The sequence below is a fragment of the Parasteatoda tepidariorum genome, chromosome X2, assembly GCF_043381705.1.
Source record: "Parasteatoda tepidariorum isolate YZ-2023 chromosome X2, CAS_Ptep_4.0, whole genome shotgun sequence".
NCBI lineage: Eukaryota > Metazoa > Arthropoda > Arachnida > Araneae > Theridiidae > Parasteatoda > Parasteatoda tepidariorum.
In genome coordinates, this window is record NC_092215.1 from 42,530,739 (window position 1) to 42,551,479 (window position 20,741).

Genomic DNA, 20,741 nt, shown 5'->3' on the forward strand with positions numbered 1-20,741 from the left:
TATATATATATATTAAATGATAAGCAAAAATGGTTTTTGAAGGAATGGTTTATCAGTAGAAAAAATGTTTTGGTGGTGGAAGAAAAAAATTTAAAATATATATATATACATATTTTCCTTTTACTTATGCAATTAATATAGAGTAAATATGAAATTTATGGCTATCTCATGATTCTCAGAAAATTTTCTCAGAGGTGGTTACGGAGAATTAATTGGATAGACCAAATACCTGTGACTTGAGTAAATAGCAATAGGTAAAATTGAAAGTTGGGAGAAGACAGCAGTTAAATTTTTTCCAACAGTGTCATAGTTTTCCGAATAAATCAGAACAGTACTTTTTTTTTTTAATTAAAAGTGGTGGCAAAGTTCTTACTGATTTGTTAGCTGCAAATACTATCGCAACACATAAAACTTAAGATATAAATGAAAGAAGAAAAAAACTGTCGTTTATATTTACTTAAACGTGTTTTTAAAAAGGCTTTATTCAAAAACAAAGATATCCTAAATGTATATCTTAAATAATATTTACTCTAAAGGAACCAGATAATTCTATAATAATATATAACTAGATCTGATATCAAGGCACAGCTGCTGTTCAAAGCTAAAGTAGTAGGTAGCAGAAATAAATTGCTGTAAACAAAAACACCGCTGTTTTTAGGTGAAGTGTTTTTCATATAGTCCAATTGCTGTATATAAATGGGTTAAAGGAAATTTAGCAACTAATAAACGAAAATCAAGCTAATAACTATTTACCACTTTAATAAAAAAAATGAAAACGCTGCTGTATCAGAACAGGACAAAGATCTCTGCTTTGTTTGAGAGATTTTGCGTTTACCAGTCTTTGGTTTTAAGAAAATAGTAATATGACTTAATTTTTTTTTATTTTTTGTGATCTAATTATTTTTAACCATTCCTAAAAATTTTGTAAAACATTATGCATTAGAAATTTTAAATATTTTTTTTTAATTAGAAAAATCAGTTTAAACTCCCTCTATCTAACCCCTGGCAAGACTATACAAAATTTGGAAACATGGAGCTGAAGCTTTCCTCCTTAATTGGACTTCGTTCCTAACTAATGGAATTATATAGAGCGAATTACATCAAAATTTTGGCTTATACAGAATTTCATTATTTACCAACTATAGTTTTATCGCCAAGATTCTATCTATCCGACTAATTTTCAGTAGATGTTGTTGAGAAATGTAGATGTAAATTTAATTAATTCGAAATCTCCCCACCAGAGGGCTGATAATCAGTCTATATTGAACCACCAAGCAGTAAGCATTGGCTTGTAATAATTGTCTTCTAACGTATAACTTTATAATCTGAAGGGTTCCACCCTAATAATATGGAACTCGTTGTTTTGTTTAAATAAATATTTGTTTTCTTGTTTTCGATATTGATTGCCCTCCCCTTCTTGTATAGATGTAATTCAACGTGATATTACTGCTGAATTTCAAAACAAAAGCAATTTCGATGTGAACTTTTGAAACAATGCTTTTTAATCAATGACTGGTAAAAAGATAATAATTTAATCTTTACAAAAATATCTTGTTAGTTTCAGTTGCTAAAATTACCGCATTAACCCCGCCTGAACTGAAACATTCCATATTTTACCATAAAGGGAAATCAAAGCGATAAAATTTTCAAAAATGGAATACATATATATTTTGTTTTTGAGAATATTCGAAAACTTCTTTGTCCAATAACAAAGGTTTCACGTTTTTTTTTTTTTTTTTTTTTTTTTNTTTTTTTTTTTTTTTTTTTTTTTTTTTTTTTTTTTTTAAATTCACGCTCGGGTAGATCAAATATTTGTTAGAAAAATTTCAGAAGTGGTTAACAAACATATATATTATGCATTTTTATTATATTTTACTTTATCATTGAAAAGAAATATCTGCAAAAAATGTTGTCTAAAAAAATGGAAATTAGAAATGCTACTTTGAAGTCTCTTATAAATTATGTAAATATTCTTAAAACATTTTTTAAGCCCATTTTTTAAAGAATTTTTTCAAATTTTAATTTTTTTTTGTTATGCTTATCAAACTACGTGGAAGTTTTGAAACGTTGAATTATTTAAATTTTTTTTCTAATTATTTTATTTTTTTATTCTCTTTTTTTTTAAATTAATTTACGCGCATTTTAAAATTTAATATCTCCTCGACTATTTCGAAATTTTAAGAGAAATGACAGTTTTTTCCCCTAAATTCAGTCTGAAGATTACGTGGCTGCAAAATATTATAGTTTTACTGCTATTAGTTTTTCTTTTGTATCGAAAACCGAAAAACGATCAATATAAACGTTTTAATAGCACCAAAATTAATTCCAAATTAAAAGAAAGTGAGGCTGTTTAACATTTGAGTATGTGGCTATAAAAGAATAATTATTACCTTGACATTAGTTTTCGTTAAACTGAATTACGCTAAACTGAATAAAAATTTCTCATTGACAAAATAACTCAATAAATAACAGCATTTTGATATACGAATGGTTTTTACACCTATCTCTAGAAATGTGCAAAATTTCATACTATTCAATGAGAAGAACGCTCAACGAAAGTTTCCTGAGTATCAATAACTTATTTTTAATATCGAGAAATTAGTTATAATTAAAACTGGTAAGCATTTTTTCCCCCGACATATTCTCATGTTTATAGATTCCTCTCGCTTAAACACGTGATAACACTTCGTTTTCATCTAAAGCGTTGAACAATAGTCACAAGGAAGTGTGTTCACAATAGATTATGTTTACAGAGGAATGTTAACATGGCTGAAAAAGAGACTAATTTTTACTCGAGAAATTGAAAATGTAATTGTTTTTACATAGCAATTACATGTATTTCTTTCCTAGTAACTTTTATTTTAAGAATATATTCAGTTTTTAACCATTTTATCCGCACAAACGATAGACGGCAAGTTTGATTAAATTCGTAAAATCTTTGTCAAAAACCAAGGCAAAAAAAGCATGCATTTTAGTGAACGAATTAAAATTTAACCCCTTAACAGTGACATATATATCAAAAAAATTGACCAAATATTAATAAATTTTTTGACTGTTTAATTTTGTTCTTTATATTATTATAAAAGTTACAAAATGGTTTCTTATTACAAAAATAAAATTTTAAATGCAATAACTACTGCATTTATAATTTTTACGTACACATAAAAAAGTAATGGATTGCACACACATCTTATTCGATTAGAGCAAATTAAACAAAATTTTGAAGCTAAATATAATATAACTAGTATAATATAAACACTACAATATGATTCTCAATACGTAAATTTTACAAATATTTTACATTATGGTATATCCCAAAGCACAGTATTGCACACAAGCCCATATCGCACTCTTTGCAATAAACTCGTGGGAAAATCAGTGAAAAACTAGGATCACTAATGCCATCTATTAGGAAAATAGTCAATTAAGTATCCTAAAGTAGAAACGAACTTAGCTCGAGCTTCACGAAATAGAAACGTTGATTTTTCTCCTGCCCGAACTGACTTCGGGCAGGAGTTATTTAATTCGGCCGACACTGGCAAAGGGTTAAGCGAGGACAAAACAAAAATGCAATCAAAATGTAACGAACCAATGCTGTGAAAGGCGGTACTATAATCATCAAAATCTGTTTGATATTTAACCTTTTAAGCTTCATTGGTTGAAAATGAAAACTATACGCTTCAAGGTAGTAATTAAGTATTTGAAAGCGGAAGAAACCGAACGCTATTAAAATCTAACAAATAACTAGTGAGGAAGAAGGGCATCAAAACATTAGCTAATAGAGGGTTAAGAGACGTTAATTTGATACCCCTCTAACCTTCATCAGGCAATCAAACTAGCTTTGATATTTTTCTCCCGCTTTCCTCACTAGTGATTCGGCAAATTCCGATCCCATTTCTGTCCCTGAATTTGTGATCCCTAATTAATATTCAATCCCTCTCCAACAGCTACGGAATTCTCGTAGTTTCAGGAAAAATATTTCCAAGTGTTTGTAAAAGTAGCGTAGTAATATTTTAAGAAACAGCAATTTAAAAAAATTGTCCTCCACTTCGTAGAAAAGATTTAAACAGATATATAAGAGGTCGGATATACAAATGGTTCTGCTCTTAAGTTCTGATAAAAAAAATCATTAAATTTTTATTATTATTTTTTTATTTTAAGAAATGTTACTCTAGTTCGCTACCACTGGAAAGAGTAATTCTCGAAATTTCAGATGGAGAGTATGCTAATGAGTTTACTTTTTTTATTATTCTAAAAATATATATTAAAGGCAGTTTTAGGAACTCTCTGCACTTCCCGTTATATAAATTTAAGAATGTACTAAAATGTATTCAAATAATGAACAACAGGGAAAAAAATGGTGAAGAGCATTGGATGACCCCCATCTTTAATAGGAAAATCAGTTGGCACTTACTAAATAAAAGAAAGTTTCAAAATTATAATTTGGGGCTGATAGTCAATAATTGAAATATTTATAAGCGCACACACCAATACAAATACTTTTGGGTGACTCTTATAGACGTGATATAAAAAAATTACGGAAAAACAAGCTCATGTTTAACTATAATGTTTCATTAAACAAGAACCATGGATCAACTTTTATAAATTTTTCGATTGACCTAGAATGTAATCCATTTTTTTTCTCCCTTTATCAAAACTAGATATTCAGGGAATTCGAAATTGAAAATCTATTTGTAAACCAAGTTATTTGAACTATTTAATTCAGTATGTGAGCATTATTAGAAAAACATTTTTTATTACTTCACTTGTTCATAATCGTCATGATTTATAAAAATTCCTTGAAAAAGGGGAGCAGTCTATTTTTTTCGGCATAAAGATAACTGCGTATAAAAATTTGCTTTAAAATAGTTAATAGAAGTTGACACGATATCTTTTATACTTTCCTTAATACAATCCTCTCTTTTTTTTGTTTGACAAGAAATGTAAAAAGCTCCCTTTAATTCGTTTTTTTTTTCCTTCCTTTTTTTCCCCAGTGTAAAGGGTTCTTAAAAATTATTCAATTTCTCAAATTTATTGATACCAAATTAAACTTTTGTTTTTCTTAATCTGAAAGTAAATGAATTAACAGTCTCAAATAAATAAATAAATAAAAGCATCTTACTTGCTTTTGATATAGTGATCCATAACAAAATAGATGTATCTATCTTTAAAAAAGTTTTTAAAAAATACTTTAACTCTTTTTTAATGAAGCTCCTAATTTATTAAAAACATTTACATAAAGTTTCACTTTTTGTTTTCTCTTCTTTCAACGCTAAAAAATATTAATACCTTCAAAGACAAATTGAAAACATTACAAATAGAAAACATGATGTTAACATCTATTATTTTTGCTGTTGTAATTAATGCAGGAATTTATGTGACCTAAATGATTGTTCCAAATCTCACGATTCAACATTAACTGTTGTACTTAAGGAGAGTTTATAATTTCTAATAAATAGCAATTCTTTCTTACCGTATATCTACACAAAAAATGAACTAACTACGTACTGCTTCCTCAAGGTCAAGTTATCTGGAATGTCAGTTTATCCGAGGGAACTGCGTTTTTTAAATGAATCAATTATGACGTTTGCCAGTTCCACAATCAAGCCAATGATTTACAGAGGTTTCTGCACAGAAATCTGAAAGGGATTTAGGTAGATATTCATAATTGCGTTTAACGCTTCTTGTTTAAGACCAGTACGTAGTCTGTTTTTTTGTAAGTTCATTGCTGAAAAGTCACTTTCAACCGCTGCAGTACTCCCAGACAGAGAAAACATCAATTCCAACATGCGCAGTATGTTGCTGTATTCTGGGTCATTTTGCTGCCTTGTAACTTGTAAGATAAAAAAAATTGAAAATGTATCGCGAATATTAACGGGAAAATGGTCGTCCGCGCGGACGTCGAATTTGAGAAATTTATTGTCCGCGGGGAATTTTTGACTGCCGAGGACGGGCTGTTTTTCGAGCCCTGGTCTGAAATTATAGAACAATTTTTCAATTTGTTGGATTAGTTAATGCTCTTGACAAACTTATAGCTTATATCTTATCATTTGACATTTTACAATGTTTGAATCACTTTCGAAACTTAGTTCCAAAAAGTTCCACGAAGTAATTAGCTAAACTTTTTTTGTTGTCTTCTTTGATGTTTCTTCTTTCGAAAAAACCTGCCCCATTTTGCCCATATTCAAAGGTGGACTAGATGTACCGAAAAACAAAAATTATGTTTTTTTTCTTTATGTTTTCGCGTTATTTTGTAATTAATTTGTGTTATTTTGTAATATTACTTCGGAAATATAATTTGTTTTTCATTTTTAATATAAAATTACGAAAATTATTATATTTTCAGTGCTATATTTAATTATTTAAACGTATTATAATATTTATTTTTGCTCACCATATTTCAGCCGCCATTTTGTTTTTGGGGTATTTTTAGTGTATTTCAAATTTCGACTATGAATTCAATTTACCTGCACATAAAAGCACCTAAATAAAAAAGAAAACAAATTTTGAAACAAATTTCATCGAAATACTAATTTTGGCCACGAAACCTTGGATGCTGGCCCACTGTACAGTGGATGAAAAATACGAATACAAATAAAAGTAACTCTTATTTATATTATATATAGTTATTATAGTAATCTTTTTTATTAATTATTCACCAATCTCATTTATAACTCATAATTTTTTTTAAAGAAAAAATTTCAAAATTTTACCAAAAAACAGGTTTTTTTCTCTTTTTTTTTAAACTATGAAGCATTTGTTCACTAAATATTTTGAAAATATTACAAGGTAGGTAAAACAAAATTTAATAAAAATAAGACGATAATTTTACTAAACATATATGACCAAGAATACGTAAAAATTTTTGGAATTCCGAGCTAATTGTAGTCGAACTTTAGCGTTAGTTTTAGTAGATTTGAAATCGACTGGTTATAGCTGTAGAGTTATAGGTTGTGCCTGGGATATTTTTTTCATGTTCTAGCTCTCGTTCTCTCTATGGGGTAAACATTACTAATGACGACAAAATTGATTGCGATAAATAAGTATTGTGGTATTACTATTTTATAAGCATTTTTGATAACAAACAAAACAAGTATCTTTTCAGCCATACTTTGAATTTTCAGCTGATTTAACACTTAAATTGATTTGACAGAGCTTTAAAATTTTTGATTTAACAATTCCCATTCCTGATAGTCAAAGTTCAATCATAAATGTATTTATCGAAAATTATTATTAATGGCAATAATATTTTCATAGTTATTAATGAACTAATATCAAAGTATGACAAAATCTTTTATTTTTAACCTTTAACAAATTATCTAAATGATCACAATGAATTATAAATATTTTATCAGTTTTCTCGGTGACTTCACGTTATACAATAAATAGGGAATTAGACATTCGAATCACCGAACGAAAAACTTACAGCACTATTGAGTATTGAGTATAGTTAAGTGCGGCGAGCTCTCTGCTTATCGCTTATAGCTCTGCGTTTTTTTATAGCACTAAGTATTATTTAATCCGTGTTCGTCGTATTTTACAACGGTTACAGTTTCTTTTCTTGATGAATTGACATTGAATTTATCATTCAATGAACTTAGATAATTTAAGTTTATAGAAACACGTTTGGTACCATACTTTCGGGATTATAGGTAAAGTGCGGCTTTGAAAAGAACTCCTCCAGATTAAAAGTCTGGGGCTGTCTGCTACGATGGTAACAAGCAAGAGCACATTTCCAATGGGGTGAAATGAAGGAAAGAAGATGTCGATTGGTTAACTCACGCCAACCTATGCCAAGATTAAGACAAAACTATTCACCCCCACCCCTTTTCGAAAAATCTTTTCCTCGTAACCATAGAACCCGCCACGACGCGAGACTGGTGTCTGGCGGAGTTCTCCTGCAAGCCGCACTATACCTCCCTTTTTTTTCTTGGTGGTCAAAAATTGAAATCATTTGGAAGAAAAGACAATGCTTGAAAATCCAATAATTAGCAGCTAAGTTATCCTCTGGGAGAGAGAGATTTTCTCTCTGGCTCACTGCACACCATATTTAGTGTGAATAGGTGCAGAATATGGATCATACAAACACTCTGTTTTAGATATCAGCTGTTCACTGCAGACATCGACTAATTATTTATTTATTTTTTTGAAATATAAATATCTTGCATTCAATTGTCAAAGTACTTGTCTCAATGGATTTTTATCGTAATAATAAATCTCCCAAATAATAGAGACTAACACAAATTCTAAACAACACAATTTTTATTAAAAAAATTATATTATGTAGGGAGTTAAGAAAATTTAACATTATTTTATCTGCTTTCCCATTTTTCTGTTTTATGGAACTATCAATATGTGCAGGGAATAGCTTGTATAAAGAGTACCTTTCCTGCAAAATTTGAGCTTGGTGCGCAGATTTTTTTTCTTCTTTTTTTGCAGAACTAATTTTTGTGAGTGAATATTTAACGGTGCTACACCGTTTCAGGAAATCTTGCAACAAAAAAAACTGCAAACTATTATTGACACCAATGATGATTATACTGTGGTAATAAGTTATATGGTAATAGCTACCTAATACTAATATAGGTACTGTAGCAATAAATTTCTTTACGCACTCCGAATCAGAAAAAAAAACACTTTCACACAGTCACTAGCACAATTTTTTAAGATAATATTGGCACTATTTCATTTCAAGAGACTATTAAAAAATTGTATAATAATCCTTAATTTATTTAGTAGACATGAGTTTTTTTCAACAGTTTCCAGTATTAAAGAAAAAATTCCATTTTTGTGCATTTTTCGCCACATAAACTAAATTCGTGTCAATAATTGTTTGGCAAATGCTTGCTACTCCCCAAAAATGGAGTATTACGATGAGCAAATAAAGGCACCAATATTCAGATTATTATTTCATAAGACTAATATCATGTTGCTATAATTATTTATAATATTCCAGTGCAAACTATTTTGCTGACACATACCACAAATCTTCTACTTTTTTGTTGCTTGTTGCCTTACATTATTTCCTTTTCAATTAATAACAATGTTAAGTTGAAAATAATAATAATGATATAGAAGTTTAGCTCACTGTAAATCATTTATATACTATTTTTTAACCCCAGATCGTTAAAATTTATCACAAGGCTTCAATGGATTGGCTTTTGCAAATTATTTATATTTTATTTTATTTATTCTTTTCTTACATTACTTTCAAGTTTTAGAAAAACGTTTTGAAAGCATTAGCATAAAAACAAATATTTATTTCATAGATCTATCAAATATCTACACAGAATGATCCATCTCTTATTGTGATTTGTTTTTCTCCTCTTATTATAAATTACAGCTAACGAAAATAGTAGTTCAAGAAGTATAAATGAAACGAAAATCAAACAAACGACCGAAAGCAATGCAATAGTGTTGTTGAGGTTTAGGTTTAAGATATTGAGCCACACTGCTTCGAGCATTTTCATTGGCTAATAGTCGGGAAGAAGATTCCCTCCTACTTTCTGCATAAAATTTCTGTTGTTGCTTCTAATCCCCAAGAGGTCCATCCTAATTAGACCAATTCCATAAGTCCAAAAATGTCCAGAAAGTCTAAAAACAGATGAGGTTTTGAAAAAACCTCGTCGATCTTAAAATCGATACAGTTTAGAATATGCTCGGGCGAAGCCTGAGCAGTCCTACATTTAGTGCAAAGTCCAAAAGTCTTTTGCCCCTGAACATACGAGAGACACCTCAAGTGACCACTTGCAAAGCGAGACAAACAAGTCTGCTGGCTTCTAGGTCCCCCAAAAAGCATGGCACTTCCAGGTCGTTTTCTGAAATACCAATTATGCGGAGGAGGAACCCTCCAGAGGACCATAAACATTTTTTTGCACTCTGCAAAGACCTCATTGAAAGTGGAAGGTAAGTCTGGCTGTAAAGGTTCTAAAGAAGCATCTTTAGCCAGTGAGTCCGCCATCTCGTTACCTTTGATTCCAACGTGTGATGGAATCCATTGGAAGTGTACCCCAAAGTCCGCTGAGAGCCTGAGGAACATCCCCAAAATTGAAGCCGCAGCCCTGTCTCCAACATTCATCCAGTTGCTAAGGTGTTGGATTGAAGATTTGCTATCCGTCAGTATCCATATATGCTTAAAGTCAGGCTCAGCAATATTCTCAACATGTCTTAGGCCATTTTCAATCGCAATAAGCTCAGATCTGAAAACNAAGCAAGGCACTTCCAGGTCGTTTTCTGAAATACCAACTATGCGGAGGAGGAACCCTCCAGAGGTCCATAAAAATTTTTTTGCAATCTGCAAAGACCTCATTGAAAGTGGAAGGTAAGTCCGGCTGTAAAGGTTCTAAAGAAGCATCTTTAGCCAGTGAGTCCGCCATCTCGTTACCTTTGATTCCAACGTGTGATGGAATCCATTGGAAGTGTACCCCAAAGTCCGCTGAGAGCCTGAGGAGCATCCCCAAAATTGAAGCCTCAGCCCTGTCTCCAACATTCATCCAGTTGCTAAGGTGTTGGATTGAAGATTTGCTATCCGTCAGTATCCATATATGCTTAAAGTATAAAATATATAGATATAAAATGGATATAAAATAAATAGGTATAAAATATATAAATATAAAATATATAGATATAAAATATATAGATAAAAAATTTATATATAGATATAAAATTTCTATATCTATATATAACTATCCGTTTTTCAACTCTACCGAAACCAGCCCTCAGAATATTAAAGGTTAAAACAGTGGACGAAATAATGTCCTCGCGGAAGTTCTACATCCACTAATGGTTTGTTTTGAATTCCAGCCCAGATTGGTAATAAATATTCATTAGCAAAAAATTCTCTAATTAGGTTCTCATTTACAAGCGGAAAAAAAATTGCAAGCAATGAGAACGGCTCTTTAAAGCTCAGTTGGCTGCATTATCTAAGAGGTTCTCAAAGTGAGCATAAGCACGTTAAGACAACGGAGTCTTGCGCGCAAAATTTAAAGTTTGTTTACATTTGGGCATGCTCCTGATGTCTCACATTAGTATCATTTTTGTTTTCCTTTTTTATTCCATTTCAAAAAATTGTACATTAACTTTTTTTTTTATTTTAAGGGTAAATTCTATTTCATATAGAATTTTATTAAAACAAATTTTTGAGGAAAAAAATTAAATTTTTAATTTAAAAAACCTATACTATAAAAATATTCTGCTTTGTCATTACTTTGATAGCAAAATTAATGGATAGGTGGGACATTAATTTTTCAACTTTCTGCTCATACTCTCTGTTTATGTTTCCTTTTTCCAGGCAGTTGGGATGAAATTGCCAAAAACAAAACAAGAAAATTAATGAAAAATATTATTCAATGAATAGTTTTAGAACTATCAAAGATTTCAGAGCAAAATGTGGGGTATTTATTGTATGGGGGAATGTTCCAAAATTTTTGTGCAAGGAAAGGAGATATATTTTTCTTAAAAATCTTTTAGATAAGGACTTACCAATATTAATTTTGTGAAGTAAATATCTGATTCATAAATTGAACTGCATTTTAAAACAAAATTATTTTTGTGTATAAAAATAAGGCAATTCTTAATTGAACATATTTATTCATTTAATTTTTTAAATATTATTCTTTTCCTTAGTTGGTTGATTAAAAAATCTAAGAAACAAAGGCATGGACAAAGTGGACTGTGAAGAAGTATTAAAATGAAACCTCCTCTATGGTTACAACAACTTCTGCTATGTTTCTCTTACATCCACTGTTTTGCTGATAAAAAGTGTCTTGAAAAAGGTATTTTTTTCCTTAGTTTTTAGTTAGTTTTTCTTTAGCTGGACCGATTGCAGATCTACATAATTCAGTAGGCACTTGATCATAGGCATTTCAGGGGTCCAATTTTTGAAGCGGACGAAATTAAAAACCAAGTGCCTTTGGTTTGCTAAATTTCAGGCATTATAAAAGTTTTTCTTTAAACTGCTAAATATATGCAAAAGGATTAATTAATTTTATGTCTTCCTTGTTTTTTAACTTTAATGAATTTAAATCTGTGAGTTGATGAAAATCCTCTTTATTTGTCTGAAATTGGTGGTCAAAATGGGCTACAGGTGGCGTAAAGCAGAACTCTCTATCTGTGGCATCACTTCGCTTGTTTCAACTATCAGCGTGTGGAGAGTCATTGGAGAAAACAATATGTTTCTCTTGTGATTTTTAAATAGATTAAAAACTTTTAAGTTGGGAAACTATTTGGAACTGAAAACTATATTGAACATAGTTCTGAAAGAAAGCATTGTGAAAGTTTAAAAAATATTTTTTTGCCAATTAAACACAAAAAATATTAAGAGAGGAAAATATCGTACTACATTCCTACACAACTGAGAAAGGGTCAAGAAATGGAACCAGTGTTCTCTCGAGATAAGTATTCGAGAGTTGCAATTTGGAATATTAAGCAAGGCTATTAGAAATCTGTAATTATTGAGGTATGCATATTCTTCCACAAAGGACATACATAACCTTGATTATTCAAAGTAATGAGAACTAGATTAACTTCGAATAATTGAAATATTCAAATTTTAGATGATTTTTGAATTTTTTCTATCTATTCTCATCAATAAGCTTAAAAAATTTAGCTCTTTTTTAAAAAATAATATTGTTATATGGTATTTAAATTTGGTTTCATACGACGATTTAATAAATTCTTTTTGACAAATAGGTTAAAAAATATCTTAATTTAATTTTTTATTTATTTTGAAGACCTATATAATTGAATTATATGGCAGCAACATATAAATTATATGACAGTTTTCCAAACTTAATTAATTTTTTTAAAAATCTATTTGAAAATCAGGGCGGAAACTAACTGACTTGAATTCTATGACTCTCCACTTGCAAATGGTGAAAGCATGCGGAGTATTTGCCATAGGTAGAGAGTTATGCTCTACGCCACCTGTAGCTTATTCCGATCGCCAATAGCGAAAGAAAATTATATTTCTCTTGTTAATTTTGTTGGTGTCGATGGTGAAGTGCCATTGTCTTCGTCACTGGCATTGGTAAGCAAGTGGCCTTCTCTTGCTACTTCATATGTAAATCAGTATCATAAATGAACTTGACTCGGAGATCATTTATTAATTTATATATTTTCATGCGGATCCCATGAAAGTCAAGAACCACAAAGCTCCATCACCTCAAAATTTCCATCTCCCTTTTATTCATTTAATTTAATAAAGATAAAAATTGAGATTTTTAAGCATTAGATTTTTACCCGAGAGACAGTCCAATAATTGCTTATTTTTTTAAACTTTTATTGTACTTACTTTTTTTACTTATTACTACTTAATATTGCATTATTGCTTTTAAAATTTTCAGTGCTCTAATTTGTTTCATAAAAAAGCTTAATTATTCTTAAAAGCATGATTTTAAAAAAATATGAAGAGATAACCTTTCAATATTATAAAGCAGCAAAAATTCTTATTTAATTCAGATTTGTCACTCTAAAGAACTTTAATTCATCTTTTAATGATTTGATTTAAAAACAATTGAAATAAAAAAATTAATTAATTGTTAAATATTATGAGTGTAGAGACCATATAATAATTTACTTCTGATAAAAATGTTTATCTTCAATACCCATTGTATTTACAATTCAAAATTATTTTTTTTAATCATATTAAAGAAATGCTAAGTCAAGTAACACATTTTAATAAAAATTTATTGGGGTCCATTCATTAATTTACATTTGTAATATGAATTTATTAAACTTTTCTTAGTTTGCTTCATTCTTTTCATAGCTTTTAAAATTCGGTATGTTCAATAATATTAATCTTGTTAATCTTTTGTTGAATATGCTTTTATAAATAACTTACATTTAAACCTAAAAAAATACTTCGATAAGCATTTTGAATGATGGTTAAATTAATTATAATTTTGAACTAAATTTTTACATAATTAATTAAAGTAATTATTAATTTAAAAATTGGATTAATCCACTCAATATTTAATACATTGAAAATTGTGTATATATTTTTTGTATGGTGACTAATTTATTTCAGAAAAGAGTTCTTTATTAGAAATTAGTTATTATATCATGATCATCTAAAGTCTTTAAAAAATAATTTTGCATTTTGTTAATGTATATATGAAGAACTTTCGACAGTAGGAAGAAAAATTTTTTATTAGTGCACATATCCTAATTATGATTTTTTTTAAGTGCTTAAAAATATTTTTTGAATGCTTAAAAGGTGCTTATTTTTGTTGAAAAATTTGGCTCACTCCGGGAGGGAAAAATTGAGCAACTCCCATAAAAAAAGGGGGAAGGCAAGAGCAGGCCATCCATCCAAATATTATAATTCAAGCAAATACTTTGCCTCTGATTAATTGAGTGTTTCTAATTTTTTTCGGTGGACTATTTTGTTTTTCAAATAAATAAAATGGAACACTTATTTGTTTAAATGAACATATTTTCTTTTTAATGCACTCTTTTTCTTGTGAATTTTTATAAAAATTACCTTAAAAATGGGGATTTTTTTCATGTATATGAATATTTTGCTTTTAGTTTGGAAATTATTTCCTTTTTGAAGTTAGTTCTTTGCCAATTAGTACAACTTTGTAATATGGTGTTATTTTTGACTTATTTATGATGTTTTTTAAGTTGACTTCAAAGTTTTATGCTTTCTGTCATTTTTCAGTATAAGTAAGTCAGTTTAGAAAAAAAGAAGTAACTGAAATTAGCACTTGATAACTTTTCAAAGACTGTACATAAGTTTAGATAAACTTTTTTTTTGGTCTTTTTCTTAGAATAAATAAATATTTTTGCCATGTCAAAAACTTTTATATTAGTCTTTTTACAACTAAAGTAATATTCAATTTTCTGAAGGATTTTTAAGAGAATAGAAGTTATTTGCAACTTTTCTATTTTTAAGTTGTCTGATTTTATATATTCAATTTTATTATCTAATTTTTTTTTAGTTGAATCCATCTCTTTTCAAAACTTATATCATTACAAAGTCTTGAAAAAGAGATGGATAATAAAGCATAATATATTTTTGAAAAATTTTATACAAGTACCAATTTCTAGCTTTATCAAAATTATCTGTTTGTTTACGAGGAATATTAACTTAATATATTTCTACTTTGATTGTAAGCTAGCAGATTTTCACCAGTAGTAGTTAATGCAAAATCATTTCTTGTACCATTTCAAAATACATAAAGCTCTACATATATTATTTTAAAATTTCTATTTGCTAAATAAATTGTTCACAAAACTGTAAGCTCTTAGAAGCATTAATGTTGGCAATTGTCATATGTAACGGAGTAGATCTGTTATCAGTTTTCCTGGAGAAAAGTGTAGTAATGTTTTATTGTTTCAATTAACTAATATATAATTAATTGTTCTACAAGATTGTTGTTATGTTATATCTGATTGATTTTATATTATTAATCGCAAACATTCTCTTTAATACTTATGCTACTTAATTCTAGCATTTACTGATATAAAATAGGAGAAAATTCCGCATAATTCATTTCAGATTTATTTGCAAATTCATATTGCTTTAATTTGTTGTACTGTAAGACTGAAATCTTATTTACTTTCCAGAATTTATTGAAAGACATTTTTATGTTGATGAATATGATTTGCCTTTAAAAATTGAAGTTAGCAACAGGATATCTCATCAGTTAGTTTCCAACATAGCCAAGATACTTCTTACCGAAGCTGTAGGTTATTCATATGTTAAACTTGTTCAGCAAGATCGAGATACTGTTGCAGACAATGCGACAAGAACTATGCAAAAGATTTCTACCTGCTCGAGCCATCAGTAAGTTAAGCATGTTCATTACTAGTATTTCTATTCATCTTCTTTAATTTAACATTGAAATGTAAATAAGTTTACTTTGAGAGAACTGATCTCAATTAGTAATTGGACTTAAGACTTCCACAAATATCTATCCTTGAAGTTTGGGTTTACTGAAGAGAAGAAAGAAATTAAGAGAAATTAAAATACCGATCACAGCATTTCTACCAGTAATAAGAAGAGAAATCAAAAATCATGCATAAAGCAGTTAAATACTGCAATTCCAAAGGAAAGTTGCACAGTGCAGCAGAAATTCCATTAAAAAAATTGAAGCCAATTGAAAAATTTTGAAGAAGAAAACAATGAAAAATATAAAAAAGACCAGCGAAGGTGACATTATCAGGGGGTACCAGTTCCGGAAGCCATAAAAACAAGAAACCTTTTCTATCGAGAGAGCACGACGGATGTCTAAAAATTGCTCTCTCTATACCCCAAAGGTTTTGCAAAGAGTCCAGGACGAGAGAAAAGAGAATACAAAAACAAAATACTAAAGTAAAATACTACATAAACTAATTACAAAAGGAAAACAATGTTCGAAAAACCTACTTAAAAATATTCCCCTTTCAAACCAAAGCACATAACTTTCTGAAAAACCTTAACCTAACTGAAATTCACAAGCAAACTAGCGACCCCATTTAATGCACAGAAAGAAGAAAGAAAGGAAAGCAAGAAAGCTATTGCCATCTGTTTGTAGAAAAGTTTAACTGGGGCCGCTCAGTTGAGTCTCGATCTAGTCCTATTGAAAGAAAACGAAAACTAATTATTTTTAATAATTTCTTTAATTTTAACTTCAATGTTGTAAAAATTAAAATGAAAATCATTACTTTCCAAATTATTTAAAAAATTACTATTAGCCTCTTGAAAGCATTCAACATTATTGCAAATTTTTTTGATTCTTGAAAATTACCTTGTGGTTTCCCTATTTTTTGTTTATAAAAATCAATACCATTAAAAAGAACATTTTCAAAAAGATTAAATTTAGGGATATCAATCAATAATTTTTATCAATATTTTCATTAATTAAATATTTATCATAAATACAACTACAAATATCAAGTATTTGCACATGAGGTATCCTGAGATAAAGATTTTTAAAGTCAAATGTATTAATATTAAAAACTTCATTTTTTTTCCCAATAAAGTTCAGAACATCAAGATAACAATTAATAACAATCTTTTTCTCACCTTTAATTTTAAGCAAAATAATTTTAAGAATATTAAAGAACTTTTTACTAATATTAGAATTATAACTATTAGTATCACAAACTATAAACTTGAATTTGACTGGATTTTTATGAAATTTAATAATTAGAAATAAATAAGGTTCGGTAATTCTAATCAATTTAGATTTTAATTTTCTTCTAAAAGCAATAATCCTTTTGTCAATAGCTTTTTTGTCATCCTTTAATTTAAGATAAATATTATTAGTATTATATTCCTTAATAATAAATTTTAAAAAAAAATATTTACGCTTAATGCCAAAGTTAGAAGCTTTATCAACAACTGTAATAATTAACTTATTTTTAAGTTTTTTAATTTTCTCAAACATATCATAATCAACTAGGATAGAAACAAAATTTAGAATTGTTTTAAATTATTTTTTATTAAATTCTTTTGTTGTTTATTCATCATCGCTACTACTATCACTTTTATACATACTTTTCTAAAATCATAAACTGAATGTTACATTTTACTACTATATAAATTTTTGGTTGTTTGATTCCTGGCTTTTGCATTGGTAGGATCTTGTTTAGGCAGTGTTCAACTGTATAACTACCCATAGAGAGATTAAAATTGTTTTGTCATAGAGAAAAAATTTGTAAATTAGCATTTGATAGTGTTTTAATATGTCCCTTTAGAAATGTACTAGATGTTCTGTGACGGCCACCTTTTATGTACATTGTTTGAATCTTTTTTTAAAAATGTAGGTAAGAAGCTATGTAATCTATTATTGCAAAATAAGAATTTTTTCAAAATTTCAGTTTTGTATGATTTTTAAAATATAAATAATAATTGCATCAAGTGGCATATTATAAGGTTTGCTTTTTAACTCATGAAGATTGCATCTTAATAAGTAAGTATTGAATCCGTAACTAGGTTAAAAGTTATTTTAGGTGTTAATTTTTTTGTTGCTTTAAATTGTAGCATTAAGCACCAAAATATCATTTAAAAAAGAAAATTCGCTCTTAAATCGCATTTTTCGATTGGTTCTTTGTGTGTTATATTGATTTTTTGTGTGAAATTTTTTCTGAAAGAATCGGTATTTACTGACAAAAAATGAATAACTTCTGATAATAGCATGAAAGTATTTAAATTAGTAGAGTATCCTAACAATAGATGCTTCACAATTAAAAATTGAAATTGAGCTGTTTAAATTGTACCCTCAGCATTATAATAGGTTAAACCAACTTAATATAAAATGACAATAAAATCTATATTAATAATAAGCAGGATAAACATTATATCCAACCACATAACAGGAAAATGGTTTATTCTACTATGAATCTTTTAGAAAACAGTCAAATATCAAGGCTACAGAAACATATCATGATAGGCATTGGACACTAATTGTTTTAAATTATATAGATTTTTAACGGAATTTTTTTTTGTCAGTCTTCTTTCATTTCTAAACCTAACTTTTTCAAGCTCCTTAAAATGAGATATACTTCCTTAAATTAATTGGTTTTCTATATTTTCAATCATTGCACCAATTTAGAAAAAAATTTAGTAAAGTTTCGTGTCTAAAAATATGCATAAACTGTTCATTTTGATGCGTTATGTATTCTCTTTGATGAAAATATTAAATAAGTATACTCATACCTATGCAATACTAAGAGAAAAAATTTTTTTTTATAAATTATTAACGGGTTATATTAAAATAGTAGTGAAATTTGAAAAAGTATTATGTAGCAAATCATATAACAAATAGGCTTCCGATACACATTAAGATGTAATTTTAATAAAAGTAATTTACTTTAGAATGTGTAAAATTGTAGACTTTATTTGAGGAAAATAACATCATGTCCTGATATTAATCTGAAACAAAGCTAAAAGGTAGCGTAAGTTATTAAATTAATTGAGGAATATAAAAATACTTTATTGTCCTAATAGTACAAACTAATTTACAAACATTGATAAAATTTAATTTAATGTTATGAACATTTCTCATTGTAATCAAGCACAATCAACATGTATCAATTAACATTCAGTTTTAAAAAAAAAAGATTTTAGCCCACTTAATTTTAGTTTCATCTAAAATAAAAATGTTTAACAATTATACAATTTTAACATACATAATTTTGTTTCATTACCATATCATGATAGTAATTATAAAAATTTCAAATATCTTTTTAGAATGACTAGGAATATAAAAAAGTCATTTTATGGCACATCCACTTATTACAACAATTGCAGCAACTTATTGCAAAATTTCATTTATGCAAAAATAAATTTTGCTTTTAATTTTCAGATTACTTTTTTTAATTATTGAAAAAGTTTTTAATACCTTCTTAGTCAGATGTTTGTATCATTTACTGATTTGTATAAATTTATATTAATTTTGTTTTATTTTATAGGAAATGTGATGATGTTTATTTTCTTGGACCTGAAGTAATGATAAATTTGGAAGTATGGCTGAACCCTGGTTTTAACATGGATGAATGGCTTTCTACTGAACGTATTGAAGACTTAGGTCCCTTAGGTCCTTTAGGAAGGTTTGAGAAACTGATTAATTTTTTATTTAACTGAAATTATTTTTTTTAAAATAATACTTTTTCGTTTTTGAAACCTGTTGATTTTATTTTCAACACTAGTACTAGAAAATTTATAATTGTGAATACATTATTAATTGTTATATTTTATACTGATCGTTTCATTATAATTTTCATTTTTAAACAATGAATTAATGTTTGATACATTCTCATACATTATTAAAAACTTTTTTTCATAGTTTTGTTTAATCATTACAATTTGCTTATAGATTTAGCATAGTTTTTTCCTATTTGTGCCTTGAATTTTCGATCATTAACGCCTGTATTCACCAATAACCCTAACCCTCGGTCAGAGTTCAAAACAGGTTTTATGAGAGCAACTCTAGGTTAGAGTCCAAAATTTCATTTCACCATGTACGTATCTGCGAGTTACTGTAACCCAGAGTTAAGTCACTTTATCCTGAAGATATTCCCGGTTCGAGTAACCGCNTAACCCTCAGTCAGAGTTCAAAACAGGTTTTATGAGAGCAACTCTAGGTTAGAGTCCAAAATTTCATTTCACCATGTACGTAACTGCGAGTTACTGTAACCCAGAGTTAAGTCACTTTATCCTGAAGATATTCCCAGTTCAAGTAACCGCGCATGCGCAGTAAACGAGTGTTTGTTTATTTACTTCGTTTTCTTCGTCAGTATTTTTTTATATTTCTGCTCTTTTTTGTTTCAAAATTTTAACTGTTTTGAATTTCGATTCTTTTTTTTGTATTCTTAACCTGAAGATTTCCCCGGTTTGAGCAACCGCAGATGAGAAGAAGGAGATTTTTTATTTATTTATGTTTTCAAAAATGACACTTTTGATGTTCGATTGCTTATGTTCCGTGAGGTCAATTTTTTCACATGGTGCAACTATAATTAATTTATATCTTTGCCTTGCCTTCAAAAAAATATAGCATACCATAATATTAATAAACTGAAAATATATTGATAAAATGAAAATTAAATAATACTTTTGATGTTTGGTTGCTTTTTTTTATGTTCAATGAGGTCGATTGTTTTTACTAGATGCAACTATAACTAATTTATTTCAAATAAGTGCTTATTAATAAAGTCAAAATTAAATAACACCTCTGATGTTCGGTTGCTTTTTTTATGTTCAATGAGATCAATTATTTCACTACATGCTTACTTTTTTTTATGTTCAATGAGGT

The 20,741-nt window shown here is 28.4% G+C and overlaps 1 protein-coding gene across 5 annotated transcripts in view; it reads left to right on the forward strand.

The window, feature by feature from the left end:
• The window catches only part of LOC107452256 (uncharacterized), an 83,997-nt gene that overhangs the window by 15,306 nt on the left and 47,950 nt on the right, over positions 1–20,741 (forward strand). For 2 of the 5 annotated variants that reach the window (XM_043053184.2, XM_021147705.3), the window contains exons 2-4: positions 11,626–11,774; positions 15,571–15,790; positions 19,402–19,539. In XM_043053184.2, the coding sequence (XP_042909118.1) occupies positions 11,690–11,774; positions 15,571–15,790; positions 19,402–19,539 (443 nt within the window). In that variant the 5' untranslated portion in view covers positions 11,626–11,689. Of the gene's footprint in view, positions 1–10,971; positions 11,099–11,138; positions 11,231–11,481; positions 11,500–11,625; positions 11,775–15,570; positions 15,791–19,401; positions 19,540–20,741 lie in introns of those variants that run through there. The other 3 variants (XM_043053185.2, XM_043053187.2, XM_043053186.2) reach the window with 3 other exon arrangements.